Source organism: Galleria mellonella, unplaced genomic scaffold, assembly GCF_026898425.1.
Source record: "Galleria mellonella isolate WM207_F2 unplaced genomic scaffold, CSIRO_AGI_GalMel_v1 utg28, whole genome shotgun sequence".
Classification (NCBI taxonomy): Eukaryota; Metazoa; Arthropoda; class Insecta; order Lepidoptera; family Pyralidae; genus Galleria; species Galleria mellonella.
In genome coordinates, this window is record NW_026442064.1 from 2,769,832 (window position 1) to 2,797,824 (window position 27,993).

General features: G+C 33.8%; 1 protein-coding gene across 1 annotated transcript; it reads left to right on the forward strand.

Moving 5' to 3' along the window:
- The first annotated feature begins 237 nt into the window (after window positions 1-237).
- LOC113516857 (ADP-ribosylation factor GTPase-activating protein 1) lies at window positions 238-27,974 on the forward strand. Its single transcript, XM_052895447.1, has 9 exons — window positions 238-417; window positions 490-657; window positions 3,536-3,649; window positions 5,388-5,542; window positions 6,463-6,589; window positions 15,346-15,468; window positions 15,917-16,047; window positions 17,797-17,966; window positions 18,543-27,974. The coding sequence occupies exons 1-8, from the start codon at window positions 358-360 to the stop codon at window positions 17,957-17,959; spliced, it is 1,041 nt and encodes a 346-aa protein (XP_052751407.1). The 5' UTR covers window positions 238-357; the 3' UTR covers window positions 17,960-17,966; window positions 18,543-27,974.
- Window positions 27,975-27,993: the final 19 nt, after the last annotated feature.

The following is a 27,993-nucleotide window of genomic DNA, read 5'->3' on the forward strand; positions in this document are numbered from 1 at the left end:
ATTAAAATAAATGAGAGCTTATAGATTAAGAGCGTTTATTACTTTATCTTACTGAAATATCGCAATTATCAGCAGACATGTATTTGAATAAGTTTGTACAAAGGAAAATATGAAGTAGGTATAGTTTTTCGTCGAGTTGCCATTAATAAAAAAGAAAAGTATTAAGTTAGATAAAGAATAGAAATTCTTAAATTGATAACAGCGTTGACATTTATGACGTGACGTTTTGTGAATTGATTGTGACTTTTTCGTTTACTGTTCGATTTCGTTCGCTCGCAACGCGAATGCTTATGCGCGAGCGAATTTCTTATAAAATATCTTCAACAATAAGTTTTGTGACTTTCACCAACAGCAGAGATGGCTTCGCCACGAACCCGTCGCAAACTAAACTCTATTAGAACTATAGACGAGAACCATGTAAGTAACATTGCAAATATCAGCTCCGTATGTGTATGAAATATTATCTAAAATCGTCCAATTTCCTGACAGAAATGTTTCGAGTGTGGGACGCTGAATCCTCAATGGGTGTCCGTGACCTACGGCATATGGATATGCCTGGAGTGTTCTGGCGTTCACCGCAGCCTTGGCGTGCACTTGTCCTTCGTACGATCAGTCACAATGGACAAATGGAAAGATATCGAGCTGGAGAAGATGATGGTAAACTTATGTTACATTCTGTAATTTTGTCACTGTTCTCTATTCATGTGGCAATATGGACACACTTATAATGTTATCATGTTTGTTTAGCTATATGCCAAAGTATTACAATTTATGCAACTTATATTTAAACATCTTGAAACTACAAATTGTAATATACAGTAGGTAACCTTCACATAGTGGTGTAATAGGAACAATGGTTTATCTTTATTTACTGTATTGTATAGAAAAGGACATAAGACACATCTAACTACAAAAAGAGATATAAAATTGGCAAACTGAAAGTTGTTTGTCTCACAAAACCAGAAAGGAAGTAAAGGAGCAGTAAATAGTAATAAGAACTGAAACATAGTTACAAAATTTTACTTTTTAAAATTATGTATGCAGTTTTTTCTTACTTTTTTTTTTAATATTATTATCAGTACATTTCTATTTAGTAGCTTTTATATTTCATACACAATTTCTTTGTATTTTACATGAGGATAAGTGCATATTTATGAATTTAACATATCATTGATATTGGTTAAAATAAAATTATTACATTGTCTACGTCAAGGAGATGTTGATTAACAATCCACAGTATTTTCTTTATTTAAAAATTCTCTTCTTTTCTTTAAAAATGATCTTATCTTTCAAATTGCATTAAAATCAGTTGAACGGTCACAAACAGTGCATGAACTATATGACATAAGATTTTTATTTATTTAGACCTACTTCCTTAATCTTAAAAACTAAAACTGATTACTGACCTATTTTAACTATTGTACTGTTGTCGGCTGATACAATAATGATGGCTGTTGTGTCATTTTGTTTTAAATTAACAATTTAGCATGAAAGAAAGAGACAAGACAGTTCAATAGCTGTAAATATTTTGTATATTATATGTAGGAAACACATAATAAATAGATATATTAATATACGATTTATAAACTTTAATAATACTTCTCAAATCTTAAATTATCATTATTTATGTATTATTTGTGCCACTGAATAATTTAGATATGTTTCCGGCATTACAAAATATGATAATGAAATGCACTGAGCGTGTCTGAGATAGTGAAGCGACAGTATTTATTGAAATGTGATTTGTTTATACAATTTTAAGCTTATGGCGAACTGATCGCTAATGACTCACTATTGTTCTGATTTCTATTATGTATTATTTTTTATGGCACAGAATGGCAAAAACTTGACAGTGTGATGGAAAATGGTAACCATCATGAACAGCACCATGGCCCTCACAAAAATTGCAATGATCTATCCGTAATGTTTGCTTACGTAAACGTAGAGCTTAGCTACTTATTTGTACTGATTTTGTTGCTGTCATTACCTGGGCATTACCTATGATAATCTGCTTAATAAAAATGATAATTTTGTTAAGTTGCATTGTGGAATTGTCCCACATTGTGTGCTGTGTGGCCCTGGCAGCAGAATGATCTGCCTCTTTCTTTCCCGTGGGTGTCGTAAGTAGCAACTAAGGGAGAACGAGTGATGGGCAGAAGTGTTTCTCTTAAAACATCCCGAATGCCTAATTGCCGTTGCCAATCCACCTGCCAAGCATAGCAACTGCTACCAACTGAGGTATGGGGGAGACTTATGTTCAGCAGTGGACAATTAATGACTGTATCATGCCTTCATTGCAAGAAATGATATATCGCATAAATTTAAGCACCTATATTTATATTGTATGCATATTGCGAATTAATCTTATTTACCTTAGTAACTTAAGATTTTGTTCCACTAAAAAACAGCGACTTTAATTGTAGTAAAATTAGTTATTTTGATTTATAAGTAAATTATTAACTGATTTTGATAAAATTACAGGTAAAAAAACAGAATTTTTAAAAATCGGTTTATAAATGAGTTGTGAAATAACAAACATTAAATACAACAGAGCTGAGAATCTTTTCCTTTTGAAGTTGTTTAAAAAAGATGCTATAAATGTTTCTAGTGTATATATATATATATATATATATATATATATATATATATATATATATATATATATATATATATATATATATATATATATATACTAGTAAATTGTATATATAGGTAATAAAACTTCGTATAGTCTTTATTGCACTCTGAAATACAGTAACAGTAGAATATTAAAACAAATATTAGAAATAATGTGAGCAAAAGTGAACTTAATTTTAAGCAATGGCGAATTGATTATCAATAACTATTTTTATTATATGATATATTTCTTATATTAAAAAAATATAACTATTATTAAATGTTAACGTAAACTAAAATAAAATGTATTTACATACAAAAAATCCACTACTCTACAGTTGTTACACAAATGTTACACTCAAAACTGTTCCAAACATAACACCATAACTCATTAGTCCATATGTCATACTTGTAAAGGAAATAGTGACATGACATCAGACAAAATTAGTGACGAGACATCCTATTATATCTTAGTTCAGTAAAGTTATTGCCGTGTAGGTCCCAAAAGATTAGGCCACTCTTTACTTTCCCGTAGGTGTCGTAAGAGGTGACTAAGGAAGAGCGAGATATGAGGAATAAGTAGTGTCCCTCTTAAAACATCTCCAATGTCTAACTGCAGTTGCCAAGCGTGGCAACTACTGGAAACCCCCCAAGGGGAGGCTTATGTTCAATAGTGGACAATAGTTTATATGGTGTTGACGTAAATTATTGTACAGTATAATTAGGTTACAAAGTACCGATAAATACTGAACTCCTCAGGAATGACTACGCATGAAGGGTACTCACTGCTCATGTCTATAAGTGACAGTTACCGCTTTCCATCAGGTGGGCCGTTAGCTTGTTTGCCATTCTAGGTTGCATAAAAAAATTGTCTGCCGTGGATATTAAATTATTTTTAATTAGAGTAATATTTTGACAGGTGGGTGGGAACGCGAAAGCGCGGGAATTCTTCGAGAGCCAACCTGACTACAAGACCGGCATGACTATACCGCAAAAGTACAACACGAAAGTAGCCGCCATGTACCGGCAAAAGGTTAGTTCATTAATATTAATGTTTACCAGAGAGACTTTGTACAAAAGTCGATTGCTTGGGTACCTCTGTCCCGTTCGTGTTTCAACCGTAAAGTAGTTGTTTGCATGGTTGTGTTTCGGTTTGAAGGGTGAGATATGGCGTGAATTTACAGGGTACAGAGGAATAACACCTGAGTCCTCAGGAATGGCAACGCATGAGGGGTATCATGGGCAAAAAAGTATACTCTCTTATGTCCATGGTACTGCTCATGTCTATAGGCGATGGTTGCCACTTTCCATCAGGTGGCCCGTCAGCTTGTTTGCCATTCTAAGTAGTATAAAAAAAAAATCTTTTCTATTATTATTCGATCCATTATGGACATCGCGTGTGCATAGGTTTATTCCTGATGCATGAAAATTGTGTTCCTAAAAAAAATCGACTTTCATTTCGAAAAAACCAGTTATTTTGATTTAATAACTAAACTACTGAACCAATTTTGATAAAATTACTGTAGGATCAATCTGTATGTATATCCTTTTAGATAAAAAAAGAATTTTCTAAATCGGTGTACAACTGTTGAAGTTATATGACGAATAGGACAGAAGTACCCAAGCAAGTGACTTTTGTACAGTCTTCCTCTGGTATAAGCAAGTACTATGATTTGTATAAAAAAAATCTGTTATATTCACAAGCTCAATATTAGGCATAAGTGAACTGGCTGTTCAAAAGAACTGTTTAGAAAAACTAAATAGGTTTTTTTTGGGATAAGTCATTAAAATTTATAATAGGTTTTTGAAACATCCACTGGAGCTGCCTTTCACCTCAAATTGTTAAAAATTTAATCATTTGAGTTAATTTCTCAATTTGAAAGAAAGTGACAAAACAGTGTAATAGTTAAATTTTAAATTTCTCTCTGATTGAAACACAATTTTCCAAACAGTAAATGGCTTGAATCACACAATTCTCTAAAATGACAATATTCTGAATATATGCTGTTTTCTCCCATAATAGTATCCCATAAAATAAGTTACTAACTTATTTTATGGGATACTTAATTGAAATATACTAATTTTGCAGTATCAGTATTGGTATACTCTCTGACCTTGTGTACTGTAAAAGCCATAAGAACTTGGCAAGTGTATATATATAAACACCTTTTTGAAGTTTTTAATCAAATAATAAAGCCGGGGGTTAGTTGCCATCTCCTCTCCTTAAGAGGGGAGATGAGAATTTTAGTAAAATTTAAGGAATAATAATAATAATAAATAGATTTATTTCTCTTCACAATTCATTACAGTGAAATACAATGCTTATATTAATCAAATTGTAAATATAATTGTGAGAGACTGGTGCCTGAGATAGCATACAATGCAGTTTATTTATATATATATATATTTTTTTTTTATTGTAAATTTTTAATGAAAAGTTTCGCGACTGACTCTTGGCCACAGCAGAATATCAGTGTTTTGCTCTTTTAAGGGCAAAGCAATAAACTGAGCTGTGACCATTTTGTGTTACTATGGCACACGCATGGAGGAATGGTAACAAAGGAGATTGTTAGATTATATATTTTTTTTTATTTGTGCTTTTTTTTATTTTATTCTTTTGTCTCTTTTGCTGTGTATTACGTGTATGTTTTTTTTTTATTGTAATTTGTGTGCTGTAAGTAATGTAAATAAATTATCTATCTATCTATCTATTATTATTATTAAATAGAATCAACAAAGTCTTAGATAATGTTATTTATTTATTGTTTCAGATAACAGCCCTGTCTGAAGGCCGACCTTGGAGCCCCTCGGACTATAAACCTGAAACAGTGGAGAAGCCGGCCGAGTGGACCCAGTCCAGGGACTTCTACTCTTCTGGAGACAATACATTCCACACCAGCGGATCTGACAACAATATAAGTTACCAGTACGTATTTTATTTTTATAGGTGATAATGGAATAGTAACCTCGCCTACGCTATTGGTATACATTGGCAAGGTACCATGATGAATGATGATAGGTGAGGATCACTTTGAATTAGTTAGTTGGTCATGATGAATTTACTAGGAGTGGGGGAAAAGGATTGTTAAAAATGGAGACTGAGATTCCCATTGCTAGCAATATACCCAACCAGGTCGACCTCCTCGCGGTTCTCCCTAGAAACTATCATGGTTAATTCCTGACGAATTCATCATGATGGGCTAACTGGCCTGTTTTCATTCTCATCTATCACCCTTCACTGGTGCTCCGTCAGCGTATCCCGTTAGCGCAAGCGGGGTTACCATACCACTTTCACCCATCAAAAAAAAAGTTGCCGGCGGTTTTCAGGTGAAACCACGTGGAGGTCCAAATTAACACACCACTTCCTTCCTTCTCCCCCTGTCAGTATGTATTTTTTTTTTATTAAATGATGGAATGCTAACCCCGCCTGCACTGTCGAAGCACCAATTACTGATGACACGTGGAGATTAAAGCGAGTCATTTGGCTCATCGTTATAAATTCAACAAGAATTAATCAAGATGGTTTCCAAGAGAAACCATGTAGAAGTCGACCTGATATTGTTAGCAATGGAACTGTTAGATCCTGTTACTAACAATCCAGTCCTCCATTTTAAATCTATTTAGCTATTTAAGTGTAATTAATTAAATTAATCTTTTTAAACAAGAAGTCCACCGTCAAGAAGTATGTACTGTTTTGCTATAACCTAATACCTGTATTAAAAGTGAATGTACCTAAGCATATAAATAAATAAATAAGTAAATCACGCATAAACGGTTGAACCGATTTGAATGAAATTTGACATATGACACTTTATAATCGGCTAATAATGATATACTTGTCAACAGTAGCGAGTACGGAAGTGGAAGGTACACCGGCTTCGGGAACACACCCAAACAGTCCCAGTCGACGCCCATGTCGCCCATACACAGCGGGAACGAAATGGTCGACAACACGCTCGCATCGTTAGCTACGGTTAGTCATTTAAAACATACTTCACTATTCCGATGCCCTTTTCTTCAATTATATTATTGTAATTAATTATTTAAATCTTAAGTTATATATATATATATATATATATATATATATATAAAGCATTCGAGTCTCAAAAACGGGTCAACGTTTTGTCAGCTAATTGTCAAATTAGCTGACTCGTTTTTTTTTATCAGTGTTCTATATACTTACGCATACAATCTCTTGACGTATTATTTAATAAATTATTATTAATTACGCATTAAAAAGATGGAAAAATTATAAAACGTAATAAATATGGAAATTATAAAGGAATCACTCATAACTATTTATACACGTAAAATTGTATTAAAGTTTCCACTCGCTTTTTCCAAAGCATTTGTACGGAGATACTCTATCTATATAATCTAAGTTGAAAATATATATTTAGGAAAGTCAAAAAGTAGTTTATAGTACTCAGGGATGATATACCTTTCTAGCGATTAAAAGATTTTCAAAAATTGATCATTAGTACCGGAGATTACCTCGAACATCCAAACTCACATAGCTTTAGCTCCTAATAATTTTAGTATAGACAATATTAATCATCAATTTAAGAAACTTTATTTCAATTATAACTTTTTGTTAAAATTTAACATTACAATAATCTATGTCATTAGTTCTATCTATCTATCCATTTAAGAGCTGCGCTCTTGTCGGTGGAGCTCTTGCCACTCACTACGATTTTCAGCGAGCCTCTTCACCTCTTGATACGACACGACACCAACTACTTCCTTGATCTGCCTGATGTAACTATGTCTCGGTCTCCCTCTTCCCCTCCTTCCTTGTATCTTACCTTCTATTATAATGTTCATAAGTTCGTCGTGTCGTATCAAGTGTCCTAACATTTTTCCCCATTAGTTATGAAAAGTAAAAATTTAAATAACAAATACACTAGATAATATACAAATTAAGTTCAGTGGTCTACTTGAGGTGAAGGAATGATATTTTGTTATTGATGTTGTATTTACTTATTTATTGCTGGTAAATGTATATTAATTTTTAATATATTATAAAATCAATTTAGAAATTCTTTGATTTCGAATGGATCACTGGTACGCACCTCTTTACATTTCTATCATTCATGTATGTGTATATGTTTGATCTTGTACAAGTAGTTGCACACAACCGTTTTGCATATTTTGTTTTGTAGTAACAGGTGGCCAACGTCGTTGGTGACACTAAAATTATTTATATATATATATATATATATATATATATATATATATATATATATATATATATATATATTGTTATTGTGTCTACTGTTTGTTGACCTAAATAAAGAGAGTAAAAGAGAATTTTATGTCAAATAATAATAGGAAATAATAATAGTTGATCTCGTTCCCTTTACATTATATTTAGCTTAAAAGTAGATCTACTAGACTTGCATATCTCTGCATGACATGATCATACCTAATTAACTATTATTATATAGAAGAACTCGCCGTGTGGTCCCGACATAGAATGGACCACCTATTCCTTTCCTGTGGGTGACGTAACAAGACGACTAAAAGAACTTAAAGACCGAGGGATGGGCAACAACGTTTTTTTATACAACTTAGAATGGCATACAAGCTGACGGCCCACCTGATGGAAAGTGGTAACCATCGCCTATAGACATGAGCAGTACCATGGACATAACAGAGTATACTCTTTCGCCCATGATACCCGCCCATGCGTTGCCATTCCTGAGGACTCAGGTGTTATTCCTCTGTACCCTGTAAATTCCTGCCATATCCCACCCATCAAACCGAAACACAGCCATGCAATTACAACTGCTTCACGGTTAAAACACGAATGGGACAGAGGTACCTAAGCAATTGACTTTTGTACAAAGTCTCCCTTAAGCTTACTGAAGCCTAACTGCGCTTGCCAGGTCGCGTGCCAAACGTGGCAACTATTGGCAAATACCCCCCAATAGGAGGAGACCTAGTTCAGCAATGGGCAGTTAACAGTTGATATGATTTTGATGTTGATAAATAAGAAAAAAAATATTTTGTTTGTTTGTTATGAATAATCTCAAAAACTAATTAACTGATTTAAAAAACTCTTACCTATAGAAGGCTATGTTATCAGCGAATAGATATGGGCTATATTTTATTTCCAAAAAATTAAAAGTTGAAAATAAAATCCAAGCTAGCAAAAATTTCTCTTTAAATTATTCGAATCGAACCTTTTGTTTAGAAGTTACGACGGCTATAAAGAGACTAATAGCACAGTACGGGTATCAATAATAGTACTACAGTATGGATACTCCCTGCCCCCCGCTGCTATTTGACCTCACCTCCTCTCAAACACGCGTTAGCGCCCAGTCTAATAGATGTCTCTAGTCTACGCATCAATTGTCGCCGATGATAAACAAGAACAGAAGATACAATATTTACAAAGTGTGAAGAGGATAACTAGCTAATTTTAATTTCGATAAAAATCCAGAATTATTTAAAATTCGAAGTCGACTATCGTCGCTTCGCACTAACCTTGTAATTATTTTGAAAGCGTCCCTTTTGAGAAATAACAAAATAAATAAAATAAATTAGCCCATCTGATTAAAAATGATAACTATGTCTTATTGGGGGGAAAGGGATTGTTAGTAATGGAGACTGAGAATCCCATTGCTAGCAATATAGCCAACCAGGTCGACCTCCTCGCGGTTCCTCCTGGAAACTATCATGATTAATTCCTGATGAATTCATCATGATGGGCCAACTAGCCTGTTTTCATTCTCATCGATCACCCTTCTCTGGTGCCCCGCCAACGTATTCCATTAGCGCAGGCGGGGCTACCATACCATTTTCACACATAAAAAAAAACTATGTCTTATTCCCCCAGAATATACTGTGACACCCATTGCATCGTTCATACGTTGTTGTTTGAACTAAAGTGTTCTGTACGCGCATTCAATATTTTAAAACCCTTTTTCAAGTGATTTCAAAAAGAAGGTACTCAAATCGGTTATATTTTTTTAATTTTACGTTTGTTGCCTCATAACTCAGTCAACTGTAAATCTATTTGGAAAATTCTTTTTTATCTAAAAGGATATACTTACTAATAAAATAATTTTTCGTGTTTCTACCATGAAGCAGTTGTGTTTGTATGGCTGTGCTTCGGTTTGAAGGGTGGGATATGGCGTAAATTTACTGGGTACAGAGGAATAACACCTGAATCCTCAGGAATGGCAACGCATGGGGGGTATCATAGGCGAAACAGTATACTCTGTTATGTCCGTGTTACTGCTCATGTCTATAGGCGACGATTACCACTTTCCATCAGGTGGGCCGTCAGCTTGTTTGCCATTCTAAGTTGTATAAAAAAAAAAAATTTTAAAATGAACGCTGCTTAACTTTTTCAAAGTCATACCTTATTCCACATTGTACAATATATATTTAGAAGAGCGCGCTTTTTCCTGCTTACATTATTTATCTCTGTAATTGTGACTATCACGGTTCGTAGTGTTTTTGACCCTCCACGCAAAAAGAGGGGCGTTATAAATTTGACCTGTCTGTGTGTCCGTCTATAGCATCGTAGCTCCTAAACGAATATATCTATTATGATACAATTTTTGTATTAAATACTGACATGATCGAAATTGTTATTATTATTTATTTATCATCTTTGTAACAAACACGTACTTTATAACCTTGATATATTAGTTATGCCTATCGTCACTATTTGAAACGGTGACCTGGTGTAAAAATGCAATAGTGACGCAAACGAGCGTACTGGAGAAATGCTGACGCCGCACCTCGACCGCGTGAAGCGTAGCATCATCGCAAACGGTGATCACTTGCGTCCACGCTGCGCATCACATACACATACGCTCCAGTTAATTGTTAAACATTGTATAGGGATCATCCTTACTCATCCCATCTGTGAAAGTGACAGGTGATATTATTTGTGCGTAATTGTGAAGACACTTGTGAAAATGGAAAAGGAAAGATTAATAAAAACACAAGCTAAACGATCGAAGTCGTTACGACGAAGGGTAAATTTATTGTTTGTACTACACTATACGTATTGAAAGTTGTTCAACAAATCCTGTTATGTTGGTGCAATAAAGTGTTAAATAAATAAATAAATAAATAAATAAAAATAAATTTTTATATGTTTATTTATTATTTTCGAAGGCAGCTTACTTACTTGCTATAATAACTTAATAATTAATTATACATGACAACAACAAGTTAATTAAATTATAATTAAATTTATTATAAAAATAATAATCTAATTTTAATATAATTAAATTTATTATAAAAATAATAATCTAATTTTAATATAATTAAATATAACATAAAATCTTTTTTTTTAACTATATGGCTGTCATAATTTTGTCTTTTTATCGAATTAAAAGCATCATACAATAAACATATAGACAATTAAAAAAAAAAAAGACTGTTAAAATATGTTGATGTTGTTGTTAAAATATGTTTAATATATTATATAATAAAAACAGCATCTCAATTTCTTGTGGCAGCCCTAGAGTTAAGTAGGTATTACAAATCTGTAACCGGCTGTTTATTGTTATCGCAGTATCCAAGAAATATAGCTTTAGGATCCTATTTCTTTCTTTTCTCGTGAATTGACGTGAGTTTCGATTCAGTTTCTGACCAGGTCACATTACTTTTGTTTTGTGTGAAAGCGATTTATTGGAATTACAATTGGAAATCTATTGATAAGATAAGCAGTAGTTTATATTGCTTCCGCCCAATATAATTTACTATTACAGTGAACGCTCTATATTAGCAACCTCTATTTAAGCAACATTCTTTATATTTTATTCATTCTACTCAGCTTAATTAGTAAAAGAAATAAGTAAAAATATTTTCCAGACGGTAAGTATTTTTATACTTCTTTAAATAAGTTTTCCCAATAAGAAATCTGTTTTATTGAAATTAGTTCAAATGAGGTACTTCTATAAAGCGTTCACTGTTATTTTTTTTTTTATTTTATCTTTATTTGGTCTCCTAGCAATTGTTACACTGATAAGATTTAATATTAAAATTACTGTCTGTTTATACTTAGTGTACGAGTACAATCATTTTAAAGGGAACACAGCGTGCTAATTAACAAATAAACAATAACATGGCATAACAAACTCTTGAGGTATTTGACATAGGTATAGTTTTTTTTTAAATTCAATAGATTATTGCTTTACATAAGTTTTAGCTATTCAAATTAACTGCAATGCTTTCCTATAGAAATCCCCTTCTGTATCGAAGTGAATATCCAAGTGTTGCTTGCAATCATTCAACAGCTTGCAAAGACGTGGTACAGTGGAGTTGGCACCAAGAACAGTTATAGACGTGAATTTTAGTATACATGGACTACTTTTATCCCCGTCGATAAACGTATCCCAGTCGCGCAGGCGAAGTCACGGGTAAAAGATACTTTATTATATTCGTTCCGGAGGCGCTAGTTACTCCCTGCTAAGTTAGACTCTAAGATCTGGGGGTAAAGGGATAGTTAGTATTGGGGTCTAATTTCCCCATTACTATCAATATACCCTATCAGGTCGACCTCCACACGATTCCCCCTGGAAACTGTTGTGGTTTATTGTAATAGATTATATTCTGATGGAATACATCACGATGGGCTAACTGACCTGCTTTCATCGTCACCTGTCATTCCTCACTGGTGTCTCGCCAGCGTATACCGATAGCACAGGCGGGGTTACCATTTGATTATCACCCATTAAAAAAAAAAACTTTAAAATCTTCGATTAAATATGACTGTATCTGAAGACGTTCACAACGGCATCGACAAATTCCTCTGTCTACCCGAATCGGCATTACAATTGTGAACATATATTTTTTTTATTATTAATTTTTTTGTTTATATATATATATATATATATATATATATATATATATATATATATATATATATATATATATATATATATATATATATATACATATATATATGTATATATATGTGTGTGTATGTGTTTGTGTATATATATGTACATATACACAATGTTTATCTCATGAATGCACCACACCTACATATTCCTCTGTTTAGCTGACGAGCTGCTTTGAGATAACACCTACCCAATGTTAAGTCTACCATAATTAGAAATGCACAAATATTTATACAATGCACTGAAGTGTACTTGTCATATACAAGATTTTTTTATGCTACTTAGAATGGCAAACGAGCTGACGGCCCACCTGATGGAAATTAGTAACTGTCACCTAGACATGAGCAGTACCATGGACATAACAGAGTATACTGTTTCACCCATGATACCCCCCATGCGTTGCCATTCCTGAGGACTCAGGTGTTATTCCTCTGAACCCTGTAAATTCACTGTCATATTCCACAGTACATACAGTCATATTGTACAGTCTCTCTCTGGATACGTAACTGCGTCCGTGGATTGAAGGATTTCAATAGAATTTTATAAAACCTAACTGAGATTTGTTGAAATTATCGCAAAAATCCTCGTCCAAGTGAAATTAATAACTAATTGGAACGTTCAGACAATTAATCTATTTTTTATTTCTATTAACCATTGAGTATTCATCAACTAATTGTTATGGTCGAATCAATTAAAAGTTTATTTATATTTTCATTACATCCTATTGGTATTATCACTAAATGGTATTAACAAAGTCGCTATCCGCGTCTCTCTGTTTCTCCTCTTACGTCTACTAAACTACGCGATCGATTTTGATACTGGTTTCACTGTCATTTAGATATCTTTTCAACCGACTTCAAATAGAAGGCTTAATTTGCTTGTTTTTTTAAGTTTGTTACCTCATAAACCCATCAACTGTGAACCGACTTGGAAAATTCTTTTTTTTTATCTAAAAAGATATACTTACAGATTGATTCCAAAGAAATTTTATCGAAATCGGTCTAGTAATTTAGTTTTTAAATCGAAATAAAATGGTTTTGCCCCAATTGATATCGGTTTTTTTATGGAACATAATTATTTCTCGGTCAACAAACATATCTCAGTCACACAGACGGAGTAGCGAGTAACTCTCAATAATTCCTAATAATCCATAAATAATAATAATAATTAGGTAAACCAAATAAAATAAAATAAAAAAAAAAAAACAAAATATATAAAAGGCCTGTTGGACAAGTCGTCAGCAGCAGGGGTAGTCAGAAACATGTGTAGACTGTTTTTGACATGTCCAAATTACATCGTATACATTAAGAGTCCAACGTGACAGGGGGCGAGTTTTCTTTTTGAGTGACATGAATAAAATTCTTACGCGAACTTAAATCGGGAACGCTCGGCTACTTTCGGAACGACCCGAACCCTTGATAATGATACAGGTGGCCATACAGTTAAAATGTACTATATATTTATGAGACATGTTAAAAATTTTATATATTTACAGATTGATTTTTTCAAAGATGAGAGCTTTGAAAAGTATGTGTGGTATTACTTTAAAAGATAGAGTAAGAAACAATGTGATTAGAGAGAAGTGTGGACTGAAAGACGATGTAGTGACAAAAATCGAAAAAGGAATGTTGCGTTGGTTTGGCCATTTGGAGAGGATGGATGAAAGAAGAATTACGAAAGAGATTTATCGAACAAGAATGAATGGAGATGTCGGTAGGGGCCGCCCTAGACGGACGTATATCGACCAAATAGGCAACGTGCAGAAGAAGGGCCAAATTAAAAGTACCCGTAACCGGCGAGCGTGTATGAAAAGATTGATGAATGTGGAAGAAGCGAAAGAGGTTTGTTTGAATCGAAGCATTTGGCGTTCCATTGTTTCTGCCTACCCTAATGGGAGACAGGCGTTTTCGATTAGATTCTAATTTTTTTATTATGTTTATTAACCCCATACCTCCATCAACTGTAAACCGATTTGGAAAATTATTTTTATCGATCCCATAGAAATTTATCAAAATCGGTTCAGTAATTCTGTTTTAAATTAAAATAACTCGCTTTGCTACAATTAATGTCTTTTTAGTACACAAACTTATTTTCGAGAATTTTAATTAATTATTTTTTTTATGTAACCTAAAATGGTAAACAAGTTGACGACCCACCTGATGGAAAGTGGTAACCGTCGCCTATAGACATAAGTATATATATAATTTATAGTAATATAAATATTTTTAGGATTTTTTTTTCTGAAAGGCACTAGTTTTAAGGAATCATTAAATCAGCGGTTATCAGTCCATTGCTGAGCTTAAGTCTCCCCTATATAGGAAGTTTTGCTAATAGTCGCCGCGCTTGGAAGGCAACCACAGTTTGGCTGTTAGTGATTCCAGATTTTCCAGAGGGAGACTTTGTACAAAAGTCGATTGCTTGGGTACCTCTGTCCCATTCGTGTTTCAACCGTGCAGCAGTTGTGTTTGCATGGCTGTGTTTCGGTTTGAAGGGTGGGATATGACGTGAATTTACTGGGTACAGAGGAATAACACCTAAGTCCTCAGGAGTGGCAACGCATGGGGGATATCATAGGCGAAACAGTATACTCTGTTATATCCATGGTACTGCTCATGTCTATAGGCGACGGTTACCACTTTCCATCAGGTGGACCGTCAGCTTGTTTGCCATTCTAAGTTGTATAAAAAAAAAAGAGGGACGCTGCTGCTCACCGCTCGACCATAAAGTTGTCTTAGTCAACTCTTACGACACTCACGCGAAAGGAAGAGATAAGCCCATCATGTCGAGACCACACAGCGAGTTTCAAAGAATGCATTTCGTTTTAACACCTGTATGTTATCTAGTGGTTTGTATTTCGCAGGGCTGGTCGATGTTCACATCGTCGGTGAGTAAGGCGGCGCGTTCCGCGACTGAGAGTGCGGTGCGGTACGGAGGTATCGCTACCCAGAAGGTGTCCGAGATGGCATCCACTGTCTCTGAGAAGGTAATAAAATCAAGGCATTTATATATATATATATATATATATATATATATATATATATATATATATATATAAATTAATGCCACTTTTCGTTGTAATTTTATAACTCAAGTACGGGCTCACGTATCCGAACTAAATGTTTAGGCTTTGTTCGGTCTATTTAGTAGATGGTTTATGTGAAGTTTGCACAAAATCGGTCGAGCGCTTCTTCATTTATCACATTTTTTGTAACATTACTAGTACCGCATTCGAGTATTCTGACACTTCCCAATGGATGACTGGGAGGGAATGCTTTTAGCATAAAGTCCGCCATGTACACATATATGTACTAATGAATAAATAAATAAATAACCCGGTCAGTGAATATATCCCGGGTACGCAGACGAAGTGGTGGTTAAAATTTAGTTATTTTATACATTCCTTGACACGTACATGATGACGCATCACACAGGTGAACAACCGCAGTGGCTGGAGCTCGCTCGGCGGCACCCCGGATGTGCGTCGCGCAAGCAATTCCGGCCACTATCAGTCGCAGAGCTATGGTGCTATGAAGAGTTCCACTTCCGAACCTTACTCGCAATGGTTAGTACGATACATTATATTTTGCTGATTTTGATATGAACACTAACACTACAAAAACACTAAATTGAGTCTGAAAGTTCAGAATTCTATTTCATAGTAGACCTCCAGGTTAGTTAGCCCACCGTGACGAATTTAACAATAAATCGAACACAATGGTTTCCAAGCAAAACTGCCTGGAGGCCAACCTGATAATGGTATATTGTTAGCAATGGAACTTTTAAAGGTCTATTACTAACATCCCTTTTCTTAAAGAGGTTATAAGTTAAAAGAATGTGGGGTAATAAGGGTGACAATAATAGGGTTCTGTAATAAGGATGTGGGGTAATAAAGGTGACAATAATAGGGTTCTGTAATAAGGATGTAGGGTAATAAGGGTAATAATAGGGTTCTGTAATAAGGATGTAGGGTAATAAGGGTGACAATAATAGGGTTCTGTAATAAGGATGTAGGGTAATAAGGGTAATAATAGGGTTCTGTAATAAGGATGTAGGGTAATAAGGGTAATAATAAGGTTCTGTAATAAGGATGTGGGGTAATAAGGGTGACAATAATAGGGTTCTGTAATAAGGATGTGGGGTAATAAGGGTAATAATAGGGTTCTGTAATAAGGATGTAGGGTGTGCACTTTGAAGTAATATCTATGTCAGTGCGTGCGGTGCATTCAGAAAAATGTTTATTATTTGAATGAATGAATGAATGAATATTTATTTGCAAGAAATATGGTAAATATACAGATAGATAAAATAATATTAAGTCCACATATATCGCCACAATTAGGCATGCAAAATTTTAAATACTTTAATATTAAATTAACAATTCTTATTAAAAAAAAAATTTGTCAATAACAATTTCATGTCAATTATCGTACTTCATCTCATTTGATGTTAATACGTATTAGTAGGTCTGTGATTAGTGTCAACAATATTATTATATTATGTGATTGATTAATTGCCAATTTAGCACTTCACGTACCGGGTCAACGTGTCGCCCCACTTTATCTATCTTAATCTCTTTGTTTGTTTTTTTAATATTTCTATACTGAATTCCATTTTTCAATCAATTAAAATAGGTATACGTCACAAACCAACCCCATCGTAAGCAGTTCACTTCGCAATATGCATTTTTATAAAGAAATTGTACAGGAAAATGTGTACAATTAATATAATATTTTTTTATACCACTGAGGTGTCAAACAAGCATACGGCCCACTTGATGGTAAACGGTTACCGTAGCCTATGAACCCCTGCAATACCAGAGACATTACGCGACTCTGAAGAAACCTCTTTATCCCTTTTTTTGAAGAACCTCATTCTTTAGTCTCTTGGAAAAACCTCGACAGGGCTCATTCCATAACCTGAACGTTCGTAGAAGGAAACATATCTGAAACCGCTCTGTATGTAACCATCTAGATTCTAAGATATAGGTGTGATCTCCCTGTCGTTAGAGAGCTGTAAGATGGTAGAAAGTGGCCGTGGGCATCATATTGAACAATTCCTCTGAGCACATTATATTAATCTGTCTGTTTATTTGTTTGTCTGTCTGTCTATTTATGTCTCTGTCTGTCTGTCCGTCTGTATGTGTGTGCGTGTACGCGTATATGTATGTTTATTTCTTTAGTATAAGTAATTTAGTAAAAAATTTTCAAACGAAAACGTTCCTACATCCTCTTAATATATTTGATTTATTAAATAAATAGTTTATGTAGTGGTAGACTATTTGAACTTGGCTCTTATGGAAATGCGTAAACAGGAATGAACAGACCCAGCCGTGGAAGGAGTCCGTGACGACCCGCAACAACTTGGACGCGCGCGACCTCTCCCAGGTGGGCGTGTCCAGCCCCCCGCCGGACATCAAGAGCATCACCATTAAGAAGAAGAGCGACGACGACTCGTGGGACTGGCTCAACAATTAAATATCCCGTGAGTTCAATTAATTAGAATACTTAAGTTTTTTTTTTTTAATTGTTTCCTTTTGTCTTTAAAAGTGGTTCATTCATGTATTCTCTTCCAGCCAGCTCTTTTTTAGACCATATCTTTAACCTAACAACGTAGAATGACCAATCTTAAAGTATAATAATTTTCTAAATCACTTTATAATTAACATAGCTATGGTATGTTACACACAATATTATAAAGATACAACCAAATTGAGAATCTACTTTTTTGAAGTCGGTTAAAAATATAGTGCACCCTAGTTAAAACGGTTCTCCGTTAAAGTAGTCTGAAACAGTATACTCTATTATGTCCATGTTACTACTTATGTCTATTGGCGACAGTTATCAATTTCCATCAGGTAGGCCGTCAGCTTGTTTGCTATTCTAAGTTGCATAAAAAACTCAATACATCTGTTAGTCTAAAACATTATACTCTGTTATGTCCATGTTACTACTTATGTCTATAGGCGACGGTTACCACTTTCCATCAGGTGGGCCGTCAGCTTGTTTGCTATTCTAAGTTGCGTAGAAAAAAACTAAACTACTGGTTCTCACATTCCAGCTCGTTGCAGTTTGGAGACACACAGAGACATCCTTTCATGCTACAGTTCAATTCTATATGAGAAGCCAAGTTGTGGACATACAACCTTTCGTCCCTCCAAATTGTACATTACGTGAGTTTATACGAGATTTATTCTTATTGTACAGTACAGCGAACCCCACACTGACATGTACAACGTACAGATACTATCGCACGTATATAAATCTGATTTCATTATTATATCTTAAGTTTCACGTATATTTTTTAGTTATGGCAATTTTTTTTTTTTTTTATTTACGTATAGTGATATTGTACTATTAAATGTGAGTTCAAATTTCAATTGAACAACTTTCAATATAATTAAATTGTCTTCTTGTACAATTTAGTAGTATTAAGTGAGTGTGGCGCCCTCTGCTATTGAAGGATTTAAGACAACGCATGGGGGGTATCATGGACGAAACAGTATGTGTGTGTACTGTTAGCTCCATGGTACTGCTCATATCTATAAGCGAAGGTTTCCACTTCCCATCAGGTGGGCCGTCAGCTTGTTTGCCATTCTAGGTCGTATAAAAAAAAGCCAGCCGGTATTAAGATCGGGCTGATTAGTGTATATAGCTAGCAATGTGACTACTAGACCCAATTTCTAACAATCCCATTGCCCCCCACCAACATCAAATCATTACCCCGCCTGGTTACTAGTGAAGAATGATAGATGAAGATGAAGCATCTCCATTAGCCCATCGTGATGAATTCCACAATAATTAACCACGATAGTTTCCAGGGGGTACCACATGGCGGTCGATGATGAACTAATTTCATCATCTGTTATTGTTCACTAGTGCTAGGCAGTATTAAGCAAAAGCCCAAGCAGGGTAACTACTTCATTTTCATCCATTAAAAATAAGACCTGTTAGGATATATTAGGCTGTGAGCCTAATGATCATACTTTACGCAGTGTCAATAACCTCCGACTCAAATTTCCCGCTCATTCTTCGTCCTTTTATTCTAAATCCTTTACTGTTCAGGCAGTTCGCCTATGGAACTCTCTGCCTACCTCTATTTGGTGCGCTTAAACTCTTACTAGCTTCAAAACATCTATTAAATTCGGCATATTAAATATGTATGGATGTGTGTGTGTGTGTTTGTATTTGTATGATAGTGCGCCGTCTATCCTTCGTCTTTTTCTTAATGTCCTCTACCCAAAGGTTGTCTGGAAGAGATTGCTTAGCGATAATGCCGTGTTTTGTATCACTTCTCATTAATATTGACTGTATTTTTTATTTATTTTACTATGTGCAATTAAGTGGAAAATAAATACAATATATTGCTAGCAATGTGGCTGTGAGACCTTATCACTGCCATTTATGTACAACAGCTTTATTTACCCTGCTCAAACTCAGCCAGTGACATTTTTATAGCATCGAAACGTGGACCTAAAAAATTCAAAGGTTCTGTACTGGAAATGGGGTCCTCGGGCCGTATCCACGTATTATAAAACATCGCTATCACCTCCCATGTAAAAGGAGATACGCCACACTTTCTTAATTTCTCATCATCTGTGACTATAGTACATATAATCCTATATGTTTAATAGTGCAATATACTCCTTAAACTGAGGGTACAATGTCGTTCCTAGAACGCGTTATTATAGCAAACATTTAATTATTAGTTTTAATCCACTGTAAGTTTATTAAATATATTTTCGTATGCATAAATGTTAATTATAAATGTAGGTGTAAACCTTTCAACATCGCACTCATATATACTTATGTACGTCACTATTAATATAATATAGCTGTGTGAAATATTTCCCAATTATGTCCAATCAGATGACAGTCTTATAAAAAATTCGACTTTGAGCACCATTCACACAACTCCGAGTCTTTCCAAGTTCCTGCTCGTTCGAGCTATGTATCCCATCAAATATGTGCCATCGATTACTCATGTCACTGAAATGCTTATGGTCCTAAAGAAACAATACTTCATCATTTATACATTGATATGTAAATCTGTCGTTATTATTCTCTTTTAGTATGAGTTTGGGTAATATAATTATAGCAATATTTATATCCCTTTCAGACCTGAACGATACGGGCGTGAGTTGTAACTTTAACAAATTCTAAAACCGCGCGCAATTCATTTTTACGCACGAAGCTGAAATAACATGATAGCGAGATTCTAAACCAGCCAATAAGAAATCATTTTAGCGGTTAGGTGGTGCAGTAGTCTCGTGCGTGCCGGCGAGATGGCTTGGCTTCCAAACACGAGAATATATTTAATCTGAAAGAAAAATAATCTTGGGTCTGAAAGGAATATATTATAGTTACAACAACTATATATTGTCCCAATAACCAATGCAATATACAATATTGGATTAAAACACCCGATCGAAATGAATAAAGATATCTTATATATATATATATATATATATATATATATATATATATATATATATATATATATATATATACTATACCTTTCATACCTTTCTAAGCAGCTGTAAGGGCATGTGCATGAACATACTCCAAATCATTTATTTAATTTATAATCTATGTACCTACTGACAGCCCGATAATGTTTGACACGAAACTATACCAGTTTTTTCTCGTCACTGCCTCGACTCTGATCCAGATATGTGTGAATAGTGCTTTTAACAAACAAACAACAATATGTTACTGTGTGGCATGATCCAATCACAACTTTTGCATACAAACTTTAATTTGCATTATTATGCCCCCTTACTTATAAAAATTAAAAAACTCGCTACTCTGTAAGACTCGTTTGAGATTTAATATGAATTTAATTAAAAAAACACACACACACACACACACACACAAGAAATAGCGTTTATAAGTGAGGGGAATGTTCATTGGTGACAATGTATGATAAAAAAAAATGAGTTCATAATAGTTTTAAGTACTGTGTATATATTAATACTGCTGTCGGGATGAATTAAATCTATGAAAACATGCACTGAGTGTTTCATAAGTGTTACATTTGATCGTGTATATATATATATATATATATATATATATATATATATATATATATATATATATATATATATATATATATATATATATATATACGTGTATGTATAAATGTGAATGTGAAATTATTTCGCTGTAATACAAAATACAAATTCATAATACAAACTGTTCTGTATTATGGCGGAACGAAAGTGTTGCAATGAATAATAAATAAATATACAAAAAATCCACAGAGTGTTGGTAATATTAAATTTGATTTGATATAGACGTGTATATTTAAATGTGAAAGACAAATTATTTCGCCGCAATGCAATATGGCAAGCTGCTATGGATCAAATGAAATTATACGAAGTCTTGACTATATTTTGAACTTTCAATAGTACCATAACATTCTACTACAGAGTGTCTTTTTTAAAATGAAAGTAGATCAATAATCATGCTTGTACTATCGGCTTAAATGGATATCAGTGAGGGATGACAGGTCATTCATCATTCCAATTTTATCCCATTAAAAAATGTATCGCAATAGCAAACTATCTGACCGTTGATCCGTCGCAAACAGCCAGCCGTTTTGTATTGTAAAAATTTTTCAAGTTGGCTACAATTTAGATAGCTGGCAACACCTATTTTGCCGCCTAAAAATTGTATATTGCATTTAAAACATAATGGCCCCCATGCTTATAAAATTGCGCTGTTCAACAGGCAACGGCATATCGATACTGAGCCATTTCTCTAAAAATAGATAATATGAGCTAAATTTCTAATAAATTTAATTGAAAATTATTGTAAATTTAATTTATGTTAGTTCACGAAACAGTAATTTTGAGAAACTGTCAAATTAATATATTTCTTTTGTAAATTAGTTTAGAGAAATACCACCTCAGAATCGACACCAAAAAATAATGTGTTATTTACTTTAAAATACACACAAAAAATATTGACGTTCTATTAAATTTCTTTGACGTTTATAAGTGAGAGGGATAAATATATTTTGAATTGTTATTGAAAACAAAATAGATAGATGTTATTATAAAATTATATTAATGTAATAAAATTGTGTTGTAAAATTATACATTCTGTTAAATATATAATATATATATATACATATATATTGTCTAAGCGTACATTATTTTTTATATTGCGTATTGTAAAAGTATTTTTTGCGATCGAAAATGGATGGTGCGTTATTTAATTATATAGATTAACTATGTTGTAAAATATGGGCTCCTAAAGGTTTTCGAATAGTTAAAAAAAAAAAAGGTATATTTTATGGACGAAAATAATTATTTGCTTATAGTAATAATTTGTCAGTTTTGAACTTAGACTGTGATTGACAGATAGAGTACTTTATGTACTCGCAGGGAAAACCATGGAATGCAGCTAGTTTTAAATAAATTTTATGTATTCAACATTTTTTTTTTGTTACTGCTAATTTACCCATTTCTTTCAAAGAGTAGTATGATCACGATTGTATTCCTAGACGAGGTGGTCAGAGGCATTACTCGACTTATGCCCTATTTATTGCTCACGTTTCGCTGATCACACTAATTCAGTGTGGCAAGGGCCGAGCCTAGCATTGTGTCCTAGTGTAATTTGTAATGAAATAAATATATTAAACTTTAATATGAGTATATATTTTATGAAACTAAACAATTTTCCTCAAACGTAGAAAATGGATCAAACATAACACTGTAATACAACCTTGCTGGCGTAGCAATTTCATACACTGACCAACTTCAATGGTTGCGGATTCGATTCCCGCACACTAAAAGCGTATGTATCATGTGAATATAAAGTAGGTATGTCAATTAACTTAAACTGCTGTTAGTATTCATTAATAGAGTCTAATTTTTTTTTCTGATCACTCTGTAAGTACATCATTTCAGATAAAAAAAGAATATTCCAAATCAGTTTATTACTGACGAAGTTATGAGGTAATAAACATTACTTCTTGTTTTAGAAGTCGGTTGAAAAAGATCTAGTCAAGTTAATCGTCTCCTATTGCAATTTTTGCTTATCAAACAAACATGAGATAGTGAACTAAAGTCTTAACTTACCTGGTTCTACATTATAGCTCTTGTTCTCTTCTTTATTTTACTTTCTCTGCAGTTTAGTAAGTGAAAAACTCCATGTAATAAAATATTTAAAGTCTTGACCCTACGTGACCCCCATGGGGTGGGGGAAAAGGCATTGTTAATAATGGAAACTGAGAATCCTATTGCTAGCAATATACCCAACCAAGTCGACCTCCTCGCGGCTCCCCCTGGAAACTATCATGGTTAATTCCTAATGAATTCATCATGACGGGCTAACTGGCCTGTTTTCATTCTCATCTATCACCCTTCACTGGTGCTCCGCCAGCGTATCCCGTTAGCGAAGGCGGGGTTACCATACCATTTTCACCCATCAAAACAAAAAAAACCCCATGGGGTTGGGTATCGACCTTTGAAAGACACTGTCTTAAACAATTTCTTTACAGTAAGTTTAGATTATTAAAAATTGTTTATATAAATAATATTTATTTTATAATTTCAGTTCGGTATTTAGAAAGAGATGTAAAGATTGTACATTCGTTATAGTAAGAAAGAGCGAGAGAGTAAGAGAGAGATTTTCTTAATGGGTGCTAATGGAATAGTAGTAGCCTGCACTATCGCCATACACTGGCGGGGCACCAATGAGGGATGATAGATGTCAATGAAAGCTGTTCAGTGCCCATCGTGATGAATTCAAGAATTAACCACTATGGTTTTCAGAGGAAACCGCGTAGAGATCCACCTGATAGGTATATTGCTAGCAAGGGATCTGTTAAAGCCCATTTACTAACAACCCCTTTCCCCATAATCAGACAGTCTTAATAAAGGCTGAGCTGCATTGACATAGTTTACATACATCTTTAACGATTGCTAATACTAAAAAGATGGTATCACATTTTAGAGGTATCTAAAAGGTCTTGAAGTGGTCTGTGATAACCATCAGGCGAGTCGCATGCTTATTTAAACCCCCTTAAATAAGTTCTTAGAGAAGCCGGCCTCTGGCTCCGATAGCGATCGCTTGTCCGCCTCCTGAACATGCTGCAGCATGCTATTAATCCCTGAATGCGATTCTGAGGAGAAACTCCTAGTGTTTCCCAATATTTTTTTAGGCCATGTCCCACTTGAGCATTTCTAAAATTTTTATGTCCCCATACATAATTTTACTTTACGACAAAGTTTACTTGACAACTCTAATCGCCCAGTTGATATTTTGGTAACGTCCAACGAAATTAAAGCTAATAAATATTTACAGAAATTTTTTTATTTACTTTTTTTTTGTTAAGTTTGGCATTGATATCAACTCATAACATTGCATTTAAATGGCTCGGAGCAAGAGGGTTAAAATCACTTCGAGTCCATTTTTTAATTCCCTTCCCCCCCTTAACTATCAAATTGCCCCCCCTGGGGGGCGTGGACGTTAGGAAGCACCGTCCTAAATCATCACCGGTAGCGGTACAGCCGCCTTTTAAATTAGGTGTAGTGAGCAGTCTCACCATCACACTACAATTCTGATAGCGATCGTTTGCCCGTGACACGAACAAATTACAACTTACATGTAACAAGTTAGGTCTGTGGTTTATTTTATGTTTCTTACCTCAGAACTGCTTTATTTTTTTAATTTAAATACAATCTCGTATAAAATTATGTAAAATTGTTTTTAATTATATCTATTTATGTATATTTATTCATTTATCTATATAATATATATTATTGCATGTGTTTTTATATAGTTCCCTTTTATTTTAAAATACTTACCAACCTTCAAACACTTCTGTATGCTCCATTGTTGACAAGTTAGAGAACGCCTTCAGGTGTAATGTCCGCCATTTTTTTTTTGTTAATTTGCCTTTTCTGATTTTTTTCATGTATGAAGTTAAATAAAAAAAAATATAAACCGATGTGGATAATTCTTTTTTTATCTGAAAGTATATCATTTTATCTGATAAGACTTACAGATTGGTACCATACAAATTTTATCGGAATCAATTTATTTAGTTGTTTAGTTTTTATAGCAAAATAACCGGTTTTGCACAAATTTTCCTTTTGTAAAACAATATCTACTTGTTTACTGAACAATGTGCACTTGAAACAGCTAATCTGCAATTAGCAATATGTTACTTTATGTTCAAAAATAACGGTCAATCGCCAGCTTTAGCTACATGGGTATAATCTCACGATATGTTGTAATATTTATTAAATACCAAATGTGATTTCGAGTATCTATTAAAACCTATTTTTTGCATACCTTTTTTTTATTAATAAAAACTATTCGATATATAAATGTATTGATGTTAAATCGAAATTCAAATACTTAGGCCTGATTCGCAATAAGTAAATTTTAATATATATGCTACAACGCGCAGAGTATTTAAAAATAAGTGAGATTAGCTAAATTACTTAAATGTTCAATCCTTATGTAGACTCGATATTGCTTTTCACACATTCTAAGCGTTGTATGAAATATAAGCTACCATTTTTTTTTCCAATTAATAGATAATATTTAAAGGCCTCCATATTGTTTATGGAACAGGCCTTTAGCATTCCTATTTTGAAAAAAAGTATCTATTTTTAAGAGTTTTAAAAATTGAGGCAAAGACGTCCATTCTCTGATTACATACTAATTATAAATTGCCTTTAAATTACTTTATATAAGGAAACATTATATGCATCTCTTATTATGCCATGTTGAAATTACTATTGAGTTGATAATAACTTTGACGTTTTTTTTAAATGTGTCATTGTTTATACTAAGGTGAAATAAAATAGTTAATAAATCAAATATGTTTTTTATTTTCCAACATTTCATTAATACAATAATAAACATAGTATCAAAAAGTACTGGTCTAACAAACTGGGTACTACGTAATTAGGTTTACAAGTAAAGCATTCAAATAATCTAAACATTGGCTGCCTACTAACAGACCGCATATTATAAAACCAAAAATTTTGAGTTAATCAACACAGCACTCTCTAGACAAGTGGGACATGATCTACAATTAGACCTATAGATCCGTTTACGCTACCACGCTCATGAAAAAGAATAAAAAGATCAATATCCGACAGGCGAGTGACTATTAGTAATAACTCCAATGGCGAATTTACCAGCTAGCTGAGAAAGGCAAAAACCATTTTTTTTTATAAAGTTACAATTTCATTAATAAAAAAATTACAATGAATATAATTGTAAACTGGGCTAAATAAACTGGCGGTTAAATGTATAATTCCGCCACTATTTCCTCCTCGTACTGTAACACACTCTGTCAGATCGACCTCCATGTGGTCCCTCCAAGAAGCAAAATTTTACAGGTCACAATGATCCAAATGACTTGACCGCACATTCACCTATCCTCTCACTGGTGCTCCATCGGTGTAAGTCATCCATTTTTGTCAACTAAAAAATGCCTTCATCCGACAAATAGTGTGGTAGCGTAAACATATTTAGCAAGACTTGTTACCACTTGCCTAGAGTCGGTCTGTCGGTACCAAACCATACATTACCAACCACCACCTTACTACCAAAAACATCGGTACTAGATTATTTCACAATTTGTATTTCGAATTTAAAAAAATATTTATGTCACAATAGTCAATCACAATTCAATGTTCTAATAAGAAGCAATTAAAAAAATATAAAATTTCACGTATATTATTTTAACACAGTACCGAGCTCCTACTCTCATTAGCCCATACACGAGTTTTGTTTTATAATTACATGCAGATATTCCCGGACAAACTAACATTCCTTTCAGACCTCTCTTGACAAGTAGCAAAGAAAACTAACAACAGAACCATTACAGCACTCGCATGAGAAAGAATGAGATATCCGACGTCGCCGCTAGACTTCATGACAATCCTGTCATGAATGACAGAACTGTCATGAAGTCGCTAGCGGTACCGATTCTATCAATAGATTAGTTTGCCGCTTGTTTAGAGGTCTGGAGCTTTTCAGTCTGACGAGATAGAATTATAGCGTAAATTTTAATCCAACCATAATAAAATATATAAAATTGGACACTAAAACACATACAGGTTGTATAAGTACACAACTTATACAAAAATTCACAAACATTGGACATATTTGTTGGCAGATTTGTATATAATGTTGCACACCGTATGTTTGACAATGACTCTAATAAGAAAAATCATAAGGTATTTATTCCAGTGATACAATTGACATTAATAAATCCTACTAAAATGTCTGTACCAGGGGGCGCCACTCTTCAATACTTTGTTACAAAATGTTACCTACTAATAAATATAATAAAAACTATGGTTTTCTAATATAAGGGCGGCGGCACATCTGCAATGCCTCTGGTGTGATCATAAGCGACGGTAGTCACTTACCATCAGGTGAGCCGCATGCTAATTTGCCTCCAATGTTATAAAAAAAATAAATAATATATGCGTGTGAGATGATGTTTAAGAATGGGTATATATATATATATATAC